This window comes from Narcine bancroftii, chromosome 1, assembly GCF_036971445.1.
Source record: "Narcine bancroftii isolate sNarBan1 chromosome 1, sNarBan1.hap1, whole genome shotgun sequence".
In the NCBI taxonomy this organism is placed as follows: domain Eukaryota; kingdom Metazoa; phylum Chordata; class Chondrichthyes; order Torpediniformes; family Narcinidae; genus Narcine; species Narcine bancroftii.
Genome location: NC_091469.1, coordinates 372,632,309 through 372,649,718, shown reverse-complemented (window position 1 = coordinate 372,649,718; position 17,410 = coordinate 372,632,309). Strand labels below are relative to the sequence as shown.

Here is a 17,410-nt window from a genome sequence, read left to right as displayed (position 1 = left end):
TTTCTATATTTCACAGTCAGTTTGTTTACATTTCTCTCTTTTGTATACATATGTTTCCTTGAGTACATTTTTCTGCCACTCCAATGAGTAGAAATTCTGCCTTGCCCACAGGAAAAAGGATCTCAGGGTTGTATATGATGCCATATATGTTCTCTGACAATAAATCTGAACTTTGATCTTTACAGCTTTCTCGCTCTTACCCTACCATAAGTTATGCTGATTTATTGTCGGTTGTCTGTTCTACAAGCTATTGACAAAATTAAATAGGTTGTGAATTAAGATCATCGCGGACAAGTGTGTAAATGTCACCCTCTGAGATTGGCCTGAGAAGGAGTACACTAAAGGTTACCTGGTAACTTTTATGGCAAAATTGTCCAATAAGAAGAAGTATTACATTGTTTTCAAAAAATATGAAGTAATTTTATGAAATGGTGTTGATTCATATTTTGCCACCTTTATTTACTCTTCAAAACTGTAAGCAATTCATGGATGTTTCTGCATGCATGTCATAAACAGAAGTCAGGAAACTGCTGGCAGTGAGTTCACCATAGTTTGGCAAGAACTCAGAAGAGAATTCAATGTGGAAGCAATAACCTGCACTAATCATCTGCGACTTGCATGTCTTGCAGATGCTACATTAAAGAGTCTCAAGAAGTTTTTCTACTTTGATTTAATAGAAAGGGGCAATCGTGAAAAATAATATTTTGAGGATGCAAATAGGTTTTCACGTGGCTAATTATCTATAAATGACAATAAATCATTCCAAAGTTTTTCTTACATGCGTCTCCAATACTCATTAATTTAGATTTTCTGTGTTTGAAAGTGTTTTAGGAATTGACTTTTAAAATCCTTTTGAAATAATTAAGAAACTTAAGAAAGAAATTAGGAAACCAAATAGAAGGTACAAGGTGGCTATAGCGAAGAGGGTGAAAATAAATCCGAAGGGTTTTTACAAATATGTAAATAACAAAAGGAGAGTGAAGGATAAAATTAGTCCCTTAGAGAATCAGAGCAGAAAAATGTGTGCAAAGCCGAATGAGATGGGGGAAGATATTGAACAAGTTCTTCTCTTCGGTATTCACTAGGGAGAAGGATATGGAATCATGTAGGATAATAGAAGCAAAAAATGGTGATTATGGAAAATGTAGGGATTAGGTAAGAGGGTGTGTTGCAACTTTTGTGGCATTTAAAGGTGGATAAGTCTCTGTGTCCCGACGGGATATTCCCCAGGACCTTGAGGGAAGTCATGGACGAAATGGCGGAGGCTCTGACAATGATTTTTTGAAAGTCATTGGTGCCACAGGATTGGCGTGTTACAAATGTGGTTCCTCTGTTTAAAAAGGGCTTTAGGTGTAGGCCGAGCAATTATAGGCCAGTAAGTTTGACGTTGGTGCTCGGTAAACTAATGCAACATATTCTTAAAGATAATATATATAAGTATTTAGAGATGCAGGGACTGATCAGGAACACTCAACATGGGTTTGTACGGGGAAAGTCATGTTTGACAAATCTTGTTGAATTTTTTGAGGAGGTGACTAGGAAGATTGATGAGGGTAGAGCAGTAGATGTGGCCTTTTTGAATTTCTGTAAGGCCTTCGATAAGGTTCCACATGGAAGGTTGGTAAAGAAGGTTCAGGAGCTAGATATTAATGTTGAAATAGTCAAAGGGATTCAACATATCTTATAGAAACATATAGGATTATGAAGGGTATGGATAGAATAGATGTAGGAAGGTTTTTTGAGCTGGCCGGGGAAACTAAAACGAGAGGACACAGTCTCAAGATTCGGGGGAGTAGATTTAGGACAGAGATGAGGAAAAATAGTTTTTCCCAGAGAGTAGTGAATGTTTGGAATTTTCTAACTAGGGAAGTGGTTGAGGCTGCCTCATTAAACATATTTAAAATTCGGTTAGATAAATTTTTACATGATAGAGGAATTAGGGGATATGGGGAGAAGGCAGGTAGGTGGAGTTAGGTCATAAATTAGATCAGCCATGATCGTATTGAATGGTGGAGCAGGCTCGATGGGCCATTTTTGGCCTGTTCCTACTTCCTATGTTCCTAACAGTGGCTAGAAGGTAGATGCCAGAGAGTCATGGTGGACAACTGTCTGTCAGGATGGAGACTGGTGACAAGCGGTGTGCCTCAGGGATTGATGTTGGGTCCCTTGTTCTTTGTCATTTACATTAATGATTTGGATGGTGGAGTGGTAAATTGGATTAGTAAATATGCAGACGATACAAAATTAGCGGGAGTTGTGGATAGTGAAGATGGTTTTCAGAGACTGCAGAAGGATTTGGTCTGCTTAGAAGAATGGGCTGAAAGGTGGCAGATGGAGTTTAATGTAGATAAGTGTGAAGTGCTTCATTTTGGGAAGAATAATCAAAACAGGATATTTACAGTGAAGGGGAGGGTATTGAGGAAAGCAGAGGAACAGAGAGAGCTTGGAATAATGGTTCATCATTCTTTGAAAGTAGATTCTCATGTGGATAGAGTAGTAAAGAAGACTTTTGGTATGCTGGCCTTTATAAATCAAAGCATAGAATATAGGAGTTGGGAAGTGATGTTGAGACTATTCAAGACATTGGTGAGGTCAAATTTGGAATAGTGTGTGCAGTTCTGGTCCCCAAATTATAGGAAGGATATCAATAAGGTAGAGAAGGTGCAAAAATTTGCTAAAATGTTGCCTGGATTGCAGTATCTAGAATACAAAGAAAGATTGAGTAGGCTGGGTCTTTATTCATTGGAGCATAGAAGGTTGAGGGGGGATTAGATAGAGGTATTTAAAATTATGAAGGGGATAGATAGAGTAGATGTGAATAGGTTCTTCCCCTTGAGGGTAGGTGAGATTAAAATGATAGGTTCATGAGTTAAGGGTTAGGGGTCAAAAGTTTAGAAGTAACATAAGAGGGAACTTCTTCACTCAAAGAGTGGTGGCTGAGTAGAATGACCTTGCGAAAGAGGTGGTTGAAGCAAGGTCGATTTTGTCATTTAAGGAAAAGTTGGATAGGTGCATGAATGTGAGGGGATTGGAGGGTTATGGGCAGAGTGCAGTGCAGGTAAGTGGGACGAGAGGAGTTCACTTAAATTAGTATGGACTAGAGGGGCCGAAATGGCCTGTTTCCATTCTGAAATTATTCTCTGGTTATATAATATTACTGAATGTCCTTGAAATTCTGAGAAACATTCTGTGTGTTTTCAAGGTTAAAATATGATAAGGCTAAAGATTCTAAATGAAAACTGCTGCTGTGCTTTAGATCTTGACATAGCTCAGTCATTTGTGGGATGACCCAGTATTGGCCTGTTTGCCTAATGCTTCTTTTATATCCACAGGGAGAGTGACGTATAAGCCCTTGGTGCAGAAACCATTCAACATTTTCTCTTAAGGTCATGATGAGAAGTTCACTCTGAAGGTCATTGTGCATTAACAGAAAGAACTAGAAACTAATTGCAAAATCTGGGCCATAAAATTTTTAAGAGGTTTGAGAAAGCAAATGTATGAAAGTTATTACTCTTGCCTGGCGAGGCTGGAATTGGGAGACGCAGATTTTCTAAGATTCAGACATTTCATGTTAGGTAGAAGAGAAATTTAATCACTCAATGTTCTCGGAGTTCGTGCTCAGTCAATGTGAATATTTAAGAAAGAGTAGCGGCAGTACAATTGTGCAGTTAGCAGGGCTCCTGCTGCACCAACCCAGAGATCCAGGTTCACTCCTGACTCCAGGTTCTGTTTGTCCAATAACCATGTGGGTTTCATTTAGGCATTTTCTTTCACAGCCGTACAACATGGGCCAACACTTCTACGCCAACCAAGTTGGCATTATGGGCTAGTCCCTTTTGCTTGCATATCTTTCCAAATGTGTTGGAGTGGATGATAGTAGACTTGGATGCAGTAAAACCACTGGTATCTGGAATTCAAGCAACCAGCAAAAAAAATTGAGGAAAATAAATGTAAACATATTAAAGAAATAAGAATAAAATAATAGATAAAATATATATAAGTTCAAAATTGTAAATGTTATTTGAAATAATATATAAATGTTTGGTGAAGATAGGAGCAAATATTCAGTCAGCGGAGTGCCTTGGTCGTGCTTTGCTCATAGTAACTGTTCGAATAAAGTTGTGTTTGAATAAAATAATGTTACCCAAGATGAAGAGCTGGTTGAAGCTGCTTGCTGTTGGGGTGTCTCTCTTAAAGTGTCTCCTCATCCTTGCTTAGTAAGAATTGCCCCAGTCAGAGGCTTTCTCTGTAAATTTGTGGGGCGGGGAGTTAATTATCCATAATGTTATTGTTCATCTTTCAGGTGGCTCTGTGGAGGGGGAGGAACATGCAGATGCAATAACAGTTAAATGTTTTCAAAGAATGTGACTAAAAATAAAGGTAAATGCTTTTAGATTTCAGATTTATTGTCGGAGTATTACATGATATCACGTACAACCCTGAGATTCCTTTTCCTGCAGGTGAGGTAGAATTTCTACTTATTGATAGTGCAACAAATATGTACTCTTTCTACATATGTAAATGAATAAAGTGTAAACAATGTGTAGTGTAGATAGAAAATTATTAATAAAGTGCAAAAGTAAGAGCCCTTAAATGAGTCCATAATTGAGTTTTTCATTGAGGTATTTGATGGTGGAGGGGTAGCTGCTGTTCCTGAACCTGGTGGTGTGAGCCTTGTGACAACTATATATCTTTTCTGATGATAGCATTGAGAACAGAGCATGTGCTGGTTGGTGTTGATCTTTGATGATTGCTGTGGCTCTCCAATGGCAGAGTTCCCCTTAGATGTTTTCGATGGTGGAGAGGGCTTTACCTGGGATGTGTCCACTACTTTCTTCATGGATTTACACTCAGAGTATTTGTGTCCCCATTCCAGACCATGATCCAGCTGGTCAACACACTTTCCACCACATATTTATAGAAATTTGCCTGGGTTTCTGATATAGCAAACCTTTGCAAATTCCGGAGGAAGTAGAGGCGCTGATATGCTTTCTTCTTGATACTACGATGTTGAGTCCTCCGAGAGAGTGAATCCTGAGAATTTAAATTTGCTCACCCTCTCCACCTCTGATCCTCCGATGATCACTGGATGATTCTAGATTTGGTTTTCACTTCCTGAAGTCAGTAATCAGCTCTTTGGTTTTGGTGACATTGAGTGCAAGGTTGTTGTTGGTGCACCATTCAGCCAGTCTCTTGACTGTATGCTGAATCATCGCCGCTTTTTATACAGCCCACTACCATGGCATCATCAGTGAATTTGTAGATGATATTGTTGTTATACCGAGCCACACAGTCATAGGTGTATAATGATTTGACCAGGGGGCTAAGAACGCAGCCCTGTGGTGCTCCAGTACTGATGGAGATTGTGGAGGAGATGTTCTTGCCAATCCTCACTGATTGTAGCCTGGAATTGAGGAAATCCAGGATAAAATTACACGGTGGGGTGTTGAGTCCCAGGTCTTGGCATTGGCAGATCAATTTTGAGGTAATGGTGGTGTTGAATGCCAAACTGTAGAGAAAAGCAATGATGAATGCATCTTTGCTGCCCACGTGTTCCAGGGCATTGTATGTAGCCAGTGAGATGGTATCCGCCGTAGACCTGTTACTACAGTAGGTGAATTGGAACAGATTCATGTCACTGCTCAGACAGGAAATGATCTCCTCTAACACCAACCTTTCAAAACAGTTCATTACTGTTGAAGTGAGTGCCACTGTTTGATATTCATTTAGGCAGGTTACCACACTCTGCTTTGGCATCAGTACAAGTGGCATCTATTTGAGACAGGTGGGTACCTCACCCTGCCAGAGTGAGATGTTGAAGATATTTGAAATTATATTGGCAAGTTAGTCAGTACAGGTTTTTAATACTCATCCGGGTATTTGGTTTGGACCAGAACTTTCCTCTGATTCACTCTTTTGAAGGCAGCCCACATGCCATCCTCGGTTATGGATAGGAGAGGATCATCAGGAGTCATAGGAGTTTACAGTGGTGTTTCTTCCTTGTTCTTGTCGTTAAATCTGATATAGAAGCCATTGCTTTCAACTAGGATTGAAGCTTTGCTGTCTGGATTTGGGTTTTTTTGCAGGTTATGTCATTTAGACCCTGCCATAGATGCTAGCTATCCTTCATTGTTTCCATTATTGTCTGGAAACTCCTCTTCACCCAGGAGATGGCTTTCCACAGGCCCTACCTGCTCCCTCTGTTGTGAGCATGGATCTCCAGACTTAAATGCCTGTGATCTGGCTCTCAGCATTTTCTGCATTTCTTTGTTCATTCAGGGTTTCTGGTTGGGGAAAATCCTAAACGATTTGGTGGGGACACAATCGTCTACAGCTGTTCAGCTGTCTGTGACAGACCTGGTATAATCATTCAGATCCTCAGCTTAGTTCTTGAATACCACCCAGTTAGCTGACTCAAAAAAGTCTTGGAACCGTTCTTCAGCCTCCTGCGAACACCTTCTAGCTGTCCTGATCTCTGGAGCTGCTCTTTTTAGTCTGTCTGTATGAAGGCAGAAGGAGAACAGCCAGGTAGTCTGACTTTCAAAATGTAGACTTCCTTATTTGGTGCAGCAGTGATCGATTGTGCTGGGATTTCTGGTACAGGAGGTTACATGCTGGTAGTAGTTAGGCAGGGTTTATATACTGTATTCATGAAAGAGAAGTTGATTTAGATAAATACACTATAGTATTTTTTTGTCTTTTGTCTTTTAAACTGTTTATTCTTAATGCAGATGCATTAGGCTTTGGTAAAGGTTCCATTATTGTCATGTAATACTACATTTAGAATGTAACATACATGAAATTCTTTAACTTTGTCTACCGTAAGGAAGAGAGTTGCAACTTTGTCCAGAGCCCCTCACAGAAATAAGGCCCCAGTGAGGAACAAACTCACGATCCCTGAACCGGCCATTATCAACGGCAACTATATGACCCCCCTGAGGGCCACAGCACATTTAAGGGAGGCCATGGTGTTTCTCTTTCTTGTGCTCAGTCAGTGAAAACTATGAATGAAGCCCACTAAACTTGACTGTTTCTCAGGAAAGGGGGCCCATAAACTTTGCTCAAAGTCCTAAGGGTGGGGGAGGGGGTATCAGCAAAAAATGGTTGAAAATGGCTGTACTAAGCCACCAATGTTGGGGTACTAATTGTGTAAACTACCATGCCATCCAAATTAATAATATCGATAACAAAAATCAGTAGCACCCATCCTTGTGGCATACCATTGGTCACAGTTCTCCAAACAGAAAGACAAACGCTCATTACTACCCTCTGACTCCTTCAGCTAAACCAGTTTTGTATCAAATAGGGCAACTCCCCTTGGATCCCATGTGATCCAACTTTCCAGACTAACCTGCCATTCGGTACTTGTCGAAGACCATGCTGAAGTCCATATGGATAATGTTCACCCCCCTGCTTTCATTAGTGTTTCTGATCCCTTTTCAAAAAATATCTCTATCAGATTTGTGAGACATGATCTCTCATGCTAACTATAGCCCCTTTTCACTGGTACCTTGTCCCAGGAATTAACTGGGACAGGGTCCAATGGAAAAAGAAAACTGTCAACACACCAGTGTCAAATGATGTCATTTCACGCCGGTGATTAACCACCTCGACCCCCTACTCATATCCCTGGTGTTTGCTGACGCCAGCATGCTGATTAAAACCAGCGGAAAAGGGACAGCAAAAAGTCACCTGTTTCCAGTTGAAGGTAGAACACGTTGATCCCTAGTGATGAGTTGTGTCCCAGTGGAGGGTGGCCCAGTGAAAACGGCACAAAGGACTTCCTATCCCAGGACATTGCACAGCCACTGAACTGGGTGCCAGTGGAAAAGGGGCATGTGTCTAACCAGTTCTTGCCCATCAAAATGCTGGTAGATCCTGTCCCTTGAAATCGCCTCTAGCAAATTTCCAAGCACTGATGTTAGGTTCACAGGCCAGTTATTGCCTGGCTTGTCCTTGCTGCCTTTTTTAAATAACAGCACAATATTAGCCACCCCCCTGACATTTCACCTGAGAGCAAGAAGATGTAGGTATCTCTGCCCTGTCCTTTGAAATTTCTTACCTAGCTTCTCACAAGGTCTGAGGATACATTTGATCAGTCTCTGGGGATTTGTCCACCTTAATGCACTATGCGGCTGTCGGGAGGCCACCTGAAAGTGGAGAACCCGGCCAGGAGGAACACTTACCTAACCCTCCTCCTGTAGTATAATCTCTGGCTCCGAGAATCCCCCTTGCACCTGAAAGCAATGGTGGGACTACGGCCACAGTCCACAGAAGCCGGCGTTCACTCAGACGCAGCTCTCCTTCAGCTGGCATGTTCAGGTGACAGAAAGGCGTCTTCTCCGTGGCCACCTGCACGTCCCAGCTGCCCTCCCCCAGCCGCTACTGCCAGTGCATTATCTGCGTCTGAGCACCTGAAAGCGGCTTCAGTTTGCTTCAATTCCTTAGCTTCCATGACCTTCTTCACAGTAAAAAAAAAACGAATGAGAAATATTCATTTTAAATAATGCCCATCTCTTGTATGCCTTCTCATAGGTATATGTTCAACATCCATTGATTGCACAGTAATTAGAAGAGTCCTAGAGGATGTTATAAAATAGAGGTACACATGCATATAAGGTTATATTTCCTTAAAAATGGGGACACAAGTAGACAAGGTAGTGAAGGCACACTTGCCTTTATCACTCAGGCCATTGAATACTGTACAAGACTTGGGTGGGATCATGCTTGGAGTACTATATAAAATTCCAAAAGATTCCTAAAGATTTCACCAGAAATGGAGAGCTTGAGTTATAAAGAAAGACTGGAGAGGCTGGAATATTTTCCTTTGGCTACTGAGGACTGACCTTGAGGAAGAGAACAAGTTCTGCCAGGTGGTGGAGGGGTACTAGCTCGGCCTGTGGTTGAGAAAGAAACAAAGGGCTTTGACCCCTTCAATATAGAGGAAAGGGGGATTGAGAGTTTGGATGCCCATGGTGCAAATGAGGTGGTCACATCCAGGGAACTATGTTGATCTATAACAGCACCAATTATTTCCATAGCCATATTTTTACTCTTAATTTACCTGTAGGATCGCCTGGGACTTTCCTTTATCCTTCTGCCCAATCCTAAAGGCATGCAGACTGCTCCTGTTATGTAGGGGAGTGGGGTGACTTGATGAGAATGTGGCAGGAATAACCATAGGACAGTGTTGTGTAGGATTAGTGTAACTGGGTGGTTGATGCTCAAGACGCTCAAGTTTTTGTGTCACTATAACAGAGAATGATGTTATTTTTAGACTAATGGAATCAAGGAATGACGATTTTTCAGAAACAGGGAGTTGAAGTGTAATACTAACCATGGTTTCTGATTTCATCTCTGAATAAATTTGACAAGAACTGAGGAACACAATGATGTGACAAACTGTGTCTTTGTTATTGGGCTGGTGGATTGGTGGGAGGAAGCAATTAGTCTTTCTGTGAATGATCATTGTAAATAAATCCCTTTGGGAAAGTGCAAATGTTGTTTGAAGTCCCTGCTGTAATGATTACAGTGGTGGAGTAATCTTGGGTTATTATGGGCATGTATGCATCCACACTGAATGAGAACAATGAAAGCTTTGCCAGCGCTTTTGGAACCATACACTGGTCTATTGCCTTTACAGGACTGAAGGGGAGAAATGTGGGTAATTTATTTTATTTCAATTTTTAAAAAAAATTTAGACATACAGTACGATAACAGGCCCTTTTATACCCAATTATACCCAAATGATTTACAATCCCTGACACATTTTTTAAACAGTGGGAAAAAACTGGAGTTCCTGGGAAAAGCCACGCAGACACGGGGAGAATGTACAAAGTCCTTTCAGACAGCGTGGGATTTGAACCCCTGTCCCGATCGCTGGTGTTGTAATAGTGTTGCGCTTACCGTGCCATGAAAAACATATATAATGCACATTTAACTTAACAAATACTTAGATCACAATACAGTTCTTAGAGTGCAAGATAAACCAGCTGCAACACAACTGTTTTATTATATTGAAAAACATACATGAAAAACATATTTGATGCACATTTACATTGAAAAATATACATGATACACATTTAACTTTGCAAATACTTTGATTGTGATACAGTTCTTACAGAGTGTGAGGACAACCAGCCCCAGCCTTAGTAAGTAAACACATTTCTATCATTTTGAGTTAACTTATACTATTCATTGCTGTGACACACTTTTTTGTCTCTTCTTCCTCACTAATTCAAGGCACGAAGCCAGAGTTTGCTTAGTTATTCATCTTTGTTGAAGAATATATTTTTGAGACTGTCAAACGATTCAATTCTTTGCACATTTCAAAGTGCAATTATGTGGAAGCAAACTTGGCAGTGGGAGAGATGGGCACAGCTGCAGCACCCTGATTAGAACGAAGCCCAGGGTCTGAGCTTTCATCAATCAGGACTAGCCCATGAAAAGAACCTGTAATATCAAAGCATCACAGAGTGAGGTATTCAGATTTATTTGCATGGACTGCATCTTATTTTGACAGATCAAGCCCCACAATTTTGCACAAAGGTCAAAAAATGTAATTTGGAAGGTCAGTATGAATGCTTCAGCCACCAAATGCAATTTCTACTTATGATAGCTTGAAAGGTAAAAGATAAGAAGGGAAGGGTAAAATATACCTCACAATTCTTTTGCAGAGAGCCCATTTTCATTTAGTCAATGGATGTTGAACACATACCTATGAGAAGGCATTGACTTTATAGAGTGTGTGGATAACAACAGTAGCACTCATTAGATGTTGCATTTTGTTAATTTAAACCAGGGCAGGACTTGCACAGTAATTAGAAGAGTCCTAGAGGATGTTATAAAATAGAGGTACACATGCATATAAGGTTATATTTCCTTAAAAATGGGGACACAAGTAGACAAGGTAGTGAAGGCACACTTGCCTTTATCACTCAGGCCATTGAATACTGTACAAGACTTGGGTGGGATCATGCTTGGAGTACTATATAAAATTCCAAAAGATTCCTAAAGATTTCACCAGAAATAGAGAGCTTGAGTTATAAAGAAAGACTGGAGAGGCTGGAATATTTTCCTTTGGCTACTGAGGACTGACCTTGAGGAAGAGAACAAGTTCTGCCAGGTGGTGGAGGGGGACTAGCTCGGCCTGTGGTTGAGAAAGAAACAAAGGGTTTTGACCCCTTCAATATAGAGGAAAGGGGGATTGAGAGTTTGGATGCCCATGGTGCAAATGAGGTGGTCACATCCAGGGAACTAGAAGTTGTTGAAGTGATTATGTGGATCGAAAAAGGTTTTCACAGGGCTAAAATGCCTAACATGAGATTTTAAGGTGTTTGGTAGAAAGTACAGGGGGATGTAAGAGGTAAGTTTTTTTTACACAGAAAGTGGTGGGTGCATGAAATGTGCTGCTGGCAATCATAGTGGAGGTAGATACAATAGGATCTTAAAGACATTATTAGATAGGAAAATGGAAATGAGATAGAGAAAGATGAGCGTTTTTTTCTAGGCAAATGTTGGTGTAGGTTATGGGGTTGCCACAACACTGTGGCCCAAAAAGCCTGTACTGTTCTGTAGATTTCTATGTTCTGTGATGGAAGGCATATGACAAGACAGGGGGGAGGGGGGGGCAAAATGGAGTCCAGGCAAGATAATACTAGTTCAGTTGGACAGGAGCACGATTAATAGGCTTCAACAGGAATTGGATTGGAGGAGCAAATTTGTAGAGAGAGAATAGACAGTTGGAAGAAATATAAGAGTGAAAGTTAGTGATTTTAACTTCTACACATTGGCGGGGACTCTCATATTGTAAAAGGTTTGGATGGGTTAGAGTTTGTAAATGTATTCAGGTACATTTTTTTGATCAATATATTGATGTCCCACCTGAAAAGAAGGCAATGCTGGATCTCCTATTAGAAAATGAGACAGGACACGTGACAGAAGTCTGTGTAGGGGAACACTTTGGATCCAGTGATCAAAATGCCATTAGTATCAAAATAATTATGGAAGGTTTAGGTCGACCTTAGTTTTTCTCTCCTGGCCCCCTATCGCCATCCACCTATGGCCTCTTGGCTGTTGCCCTGTGCTCTGCCCCCTGCCCCTTCTTCCCTTCTCCCACTTTTATATTCAAGTGCCTGACTGCTTTTTGCTCATACCTTTATGAAGCACAGGATTGTGATAGTGGGTGATTTTAGTTTTTCAAATATGGATTGGGAAACCCATTCTGTGAAAGGGCTGGATGGATTGGAATTTGTAAAATGTGTGTAGGATAGTTTTTTTAAGAGGAATATGTAGAGGTACTGACTAGAGAAGGGGCAGTGTTGGATCTACTGTTGGGGAATAAGAGAGGGCAGGTGACGGAGGTATGTGTTGGGGAGCTCTTTGGATCCAGTGATCATAGTACCATTAGCTTCAATGTAATTATGGAAAGGGATAGATTGCGGTTGTTGAGAGGGGAAAAGCTAGATTTGAGGAGATGAGAAAGGATTCACAAGAAGTGGATTGGGACAATTTGTTTTATGGGCGGGATGTAGTAGAGAAATTGAGGTTTTTTTAAAGGTGAGATCTTGAGGGTACAAAATCTTTACATTCCTGTAAGGTTAAAAGGCAGGGTCAAAAATTTGAGAGACCCATGGTTTTCAAGGGATATTGGAAACTTGGTTCGAAACAAGAGGGAGACCTACAATAAATATAATAAACCAGGAATAAAGGAGATGCGTGGAGAATACATTGAGTGTAAAAAGAATCTTAAGAAATAAATAAGAAAAGCTACAAGAAGGTTTGAGGTGGCTTTAGCAAACAGGGTGAAATTAAATCCAAAAGGTTTCTATAAATATGTTAATAGTAAAAGGAGAGTTAGGGATAAAATTGGTCCATTAGAGAATCAGAGCGGATAACTGTGTGTGGAGCCAAATGAGATGGGGGAGATTTTGAACAAGTTCTTTTCTTCAGTATTCTCTAAGGAGAAGGATATTGAATTGTGCGGGGTAAAGGAAGCAAAGAGGGTAATTATGGAAAATGTAATGATTAAGAAAGAGGAAGTACTGGAGCTTTTGAAGCATATAAAAGTGGATAAGTCTCCAGGTCCAGACAGGACCTTCCCCAGGAACTTGAGAGGTTAGTGAGGAAATAGCAGTGGCTCTAACAGTGATTTTTCAAATGTCATTAGAGACGGATATAATGTCGGAGGATTGGTGTTTGAAAAGAATTTGAGGAGCAAGCCTAGCAATTATAGGCCTAAAAGTTTGACGTCTGTGGTAGAAAAGTTCATGGAAAGCGTTCTTAGAAATAATATATACAAGTTTCTGGAGAGACAGGGTTTGATCAGGACACAGATTTGTGCGTGGAAGGTTATGTTTGACCAATCTTGTTGAAATTTTGAAGAGGTGACTAGGAATGTTGTTGAGGGTAGAGCAGTGAATGTTGTCTCTAATGGACTTCAGTAAGACCTTTGATGAGATTCCATATGGAAGATTAGTTACGAATTTTTCAAGTGCAAGGTATCAACTTTGAGAGAGTCAAATGCATTCAACAGTGGCTGAAAGGGAGATACCAGAGAGTCGTAGTGGATAACTGTTTGTCAGGTTGGAGGCCAGTGACAAGCAGTGTGCCTCAGGGATCTGTATTGGGTCCATTGTTGTTTGTCATATACGTTAATGATCTTGATAATGGGGTGGTAAATTGGATGTAAATATGTGGATGGTACTAAAATAAGTGGAATTGTGGATAATAAAGAAGGTTTTCAAAGATTACAAAAGGATTTGGACTGCTTAGAAGAGTGGGCTGAAAGATGGCAGATGGAGTTTAATGCTGAAAAGTGTAAAGTGCTTCATTTTGGAAGGAATAATCAAAACAGGACAAACATAGTAAATGGGAGGGCATTGAAGAATGCAGTGGAGCAGAAAGATGGTTCATTGTTCCTTGAAGGTAGAATCTCATGTGGATAGAGTGGTGAAGAATGTTTTTAGTATGCTGCCCTTTATAAATCAAAACATAGAATACAGGAGTTGGAAGATGATGCTGAGACTGTTCAAGGCATTGGTGAGGCCAAATTTGGAATACTGTGTGCAGTTCTGGACCCCAAATTATAAGATGGATAAAGAAAGTGCAGAGAAGATTTATTAAAATGTTACCTGGGTTTCAGGATCTAGATTATAAAGAAAGATTGAGCAGAATAGGTCTTTATTCCTTGTAGCGTAGAAGGTTGAGGGGGGGGGGAAGGATTTGAAAATTTAAGACTATGAGGGAGATAGATAGAGTTTATGTGGATAGGTTTTTTTCCCCTGAGAATAGGAGAGATTGAAACAAGAGATAATGACTTAAGAGATAAGGAGGCAAAAGTTTAGAAGCAACATGAGGAGGAAATTCTTCACTCAGAGAGTGGTGGCTGTATGGAATGAGCTTCTGAGAGAAGTAGTGGCGGCAAGGTCAATTTTGTCATTTAAGGAAAAATTGGATAGGTATATGGACAGGAGGGGAATGGAGGGTTATGGGCAAGGTGCTGATACGTGGGACTAGAAGAGTGTACTTGGTTCGGTGCAGACTAGAAGGGCCAAGATGGCCTTTTTTTGTGCTGTAATTGTTATATGGTTATATGAATCAGGCCTGAAATGTTGGTTATATACTGTATCTTTGCCACCACATGTGATCAGGGATTGATTAACACTCCATTCCAGAAATCAAAGAAATTCCAGGCAAGTGATTGTCTTATTAATAAGGGGCAAATGTTGAATCCTGTGACATGATGGTAAATTTACAGATGCTTGATATGAAAGCACTGAGTCTACACAAAAGAATAACATGAATAAAATAAATGAATTTTTGTCAAAAGGCCTTTGCTGACACATAGTTATTTGGTGACTCCAAGGAAAAATGGAACAGTACTGAGGATATATTTTGAAAATGAAAAATAATAAAGAAACAAAAAGAGGAACTCATGCTATAATCTTGAGCAGAGAGTGAGCTTGTTGGATGAACATAGTAGAGCAAGCAGCATTCAAGGATAGAAATGGTCAGTATTCAAGGATAGAAATGGTTAGTCAACATTTTGGGTCAGAATCCTTTATCGAGGTTCAAGTAAAAATTTGGGTAATATGTGAAAGGGAAACAATTCTGTGAAGGGGCTAAGAATTTATATGGTATTGGACAGATTGTGGGAGAGGCAGAGAGACAGTTAGAGGAAGATACTCCTGTCAAGGGAAATTGGAGAGAAACATAAGTACATTTCTAGGTAAGGAAGAGATAGTAACTGTGGAACAAGGTGGAATGGGGTTCCCTAGATTAGAAACATTGCTACATTTAAGGCTGCCCAGGAGGATCACAATGTATTGTTCCTCAAGTTTATGTTTGACTCTCTGACAATGAATGAGGCCAGCAGCAGGCATATCTGCATAGCAGTGGTTGGCTCCAAGAAGTTCAAGCAAGTTCAGAGTGTAGATATTCAGTGAAGCCCATCTGTATTTGGTCTCTTCTATATACAGAAGGCCATGTAGATTAGATTAATTTGAATCATGTACATCTAAAGAAATTTCTTTCTTTTTCTTTGGCTTGGCTTCGCGGACGAAGATTTATGGAGGGGGTAAATGTCCACGTCAGCTGCAGGCTCGATTGTGGCTGACAAGTCCGATGCGGGACAGGCAGACACGGTTGCAGCGGTTGCAGGGGAAAATTGGTTGTTTGGAGTTGGGTGTTGTGTTTTTCCTCCTTTGTCTTTTGTCAGTGAGGTGGGCTATGCGGTTTTCTTCAAAGGAGGTTGCTGCCTGCCGAACTGTGAGGCACCAAGATGCACGGTTTGAGGCGATATCAGCCCACTGGCGGTGGTCAATGTGGCAGGCACCAAGAGATTTCTTTAGGCAGTCTTTGTACCTCTTCTTTGGTGCACCTCTGTCACGGTGGCCAGTGGAGAGCTCGCCATATAACACGATCTTGGGAAGGCAATGGTCCTCCATTCTGGAGACGTGACCCACCCAGCGCAGCTGGATCTTCAGCAGCGTGGACGCGATGCTGTCGGCCTCTGCCATCTCGAGTACTTCGATGTTAGGGATGAAGGCGCTCCAATGAATGTTGAGGATGGAGCGGAGACAACCCTGGTGGAAGCGTTCTAGGAGCCGTAGATGATGCCGGTAGAGGACCCATGATTCGGAGCCGAACAGGAGTGTGGGTATGACAACGGCTCTGTATACATTTATCTTTGTGAGGTTTTTCAGTTGGTTGTTTTTCCAGACTCTTTTGTGTAGTCTTCCAAAGGCGCTATTTGCCTTGGCGAGTCTGTTGTCTATCTCGTTATCGATCCTTGCATCCGATGAAATGGTGCAGCCGAGATAGGTAAACTGGTTGACCGTTTTGAGTTTTGTGTGCCCGATGGAGATGTGGGGGGGCTGGTAGTCATGGTGGGGAGCTGGCTGATGGAGGACCTCTGTTTTCTTCAGGATGACTTCCAGGCCAAACATTTTGGCAGTTTCTGCAAAACAGGACGTCAAGCGCTGAAGAGCTGGCAGTAAAATCCCTGTTATCTGGAATTCCAGCAACTAGCAAAAAAAATTGGAGGAACTAAATAAATAATAGAATTTAAATAAATAAGAATAAATAAACATTTAAATAGAAGCTTAAAATTGTAAAAGTAAATGTTCTCCAAAGCAACACAAAAACGCTTGAGGAAGATGGGAGCAAACATTCAGCCAGTAAGTGTTCCTCTGGTCTTGGCACGCCTGCAGCACCTGTTTGAATAAAGTTTGAATAAAGTTGTACATGAATAAAATGGTGTCACCAAGGATGAAGAACCAGCTTATGTCAATTGCTGTTGGGGCAACTCTCCCAAAGTGTCTCGCTATCCCTGCTTCTGTGGTACACAAACTCAAAAGAGTGTACAACAGGCTTTATTTCAGTAAAAGTCTGAACACCAGTTCATGTCTTGGTGGCTCCCCGTGTAACTGGTTCAGGAAGGGCTGGCTCAGGTTTATATAGATCGGCTGAATTGACAGCCCGCCAGGTAGAATCAGCCTTTTAGGTGGTCTTCCTGCAGGTACAGAGATCGCCCCCTGTAGTAGGCTGGTGGTTGTTTCACCACAGCCTTGTAAGTGTGTTTGTCTTTATTTGAAGTATACTTCTTTTTCTTTGGCTTGGCTTCACGGACGAAGATTTATGGAGGGGGTAATTGTCCACGTCAGCTGCAGGCTCGTTTGTGGCTGACAAGAACGATGCGGGACAGGCAGACACGGTTGCAGCGGTTGCAGGGGAAAATTGGTTGGTTGGGGTTGGGTGTTGGGTTTTTCCTCCTTTGTCTTTTGTCAGTGAGGTGGGCTCTGCAGTCTTCTTCAAAGGAGGTTGCTGCCCGCCGAACTGTGAGGCGCCAAGATGCACGGTTTGAAGTGATATCAGCCCACTTGCGGTGGTCAATGTGGCAGGCACCAAG

General features: G+C 41.2%; 1 protein-coding gene across 6 annotated transcripts in view; it reads left to right on the top strand.

Moving 5' to 3' along the window:
- LOC138751253 (tomoregulin-1-like) overlaps positions 1 to 17,410 on the top strand; it is a 292,118-nt gene that overhangs the window by 105,812 nt on the left and 168,896 nt on the right. For 2 of the 6 annotated variants that reach the window (XM_069913308.1, XM_069913309.1), the window contains exon 2: positions 4,304 to 4,380. The exons of the other annotated variants lie outside the window; for them this stretch is intronic. In XM_069913308.1, coding sequence (XP_069769409.1) covers positions 4,350 to 4,380 — 31 coding nt within the window. In that variant the 5' untranslated portion in view covers positions 4,304 to 4,349. The remainder of the gene's footprint in view (positions 1 to 4,303; positions 4,381 to 17,410) is intronic. 6 annotated transcript variants of the gene reach the window in all.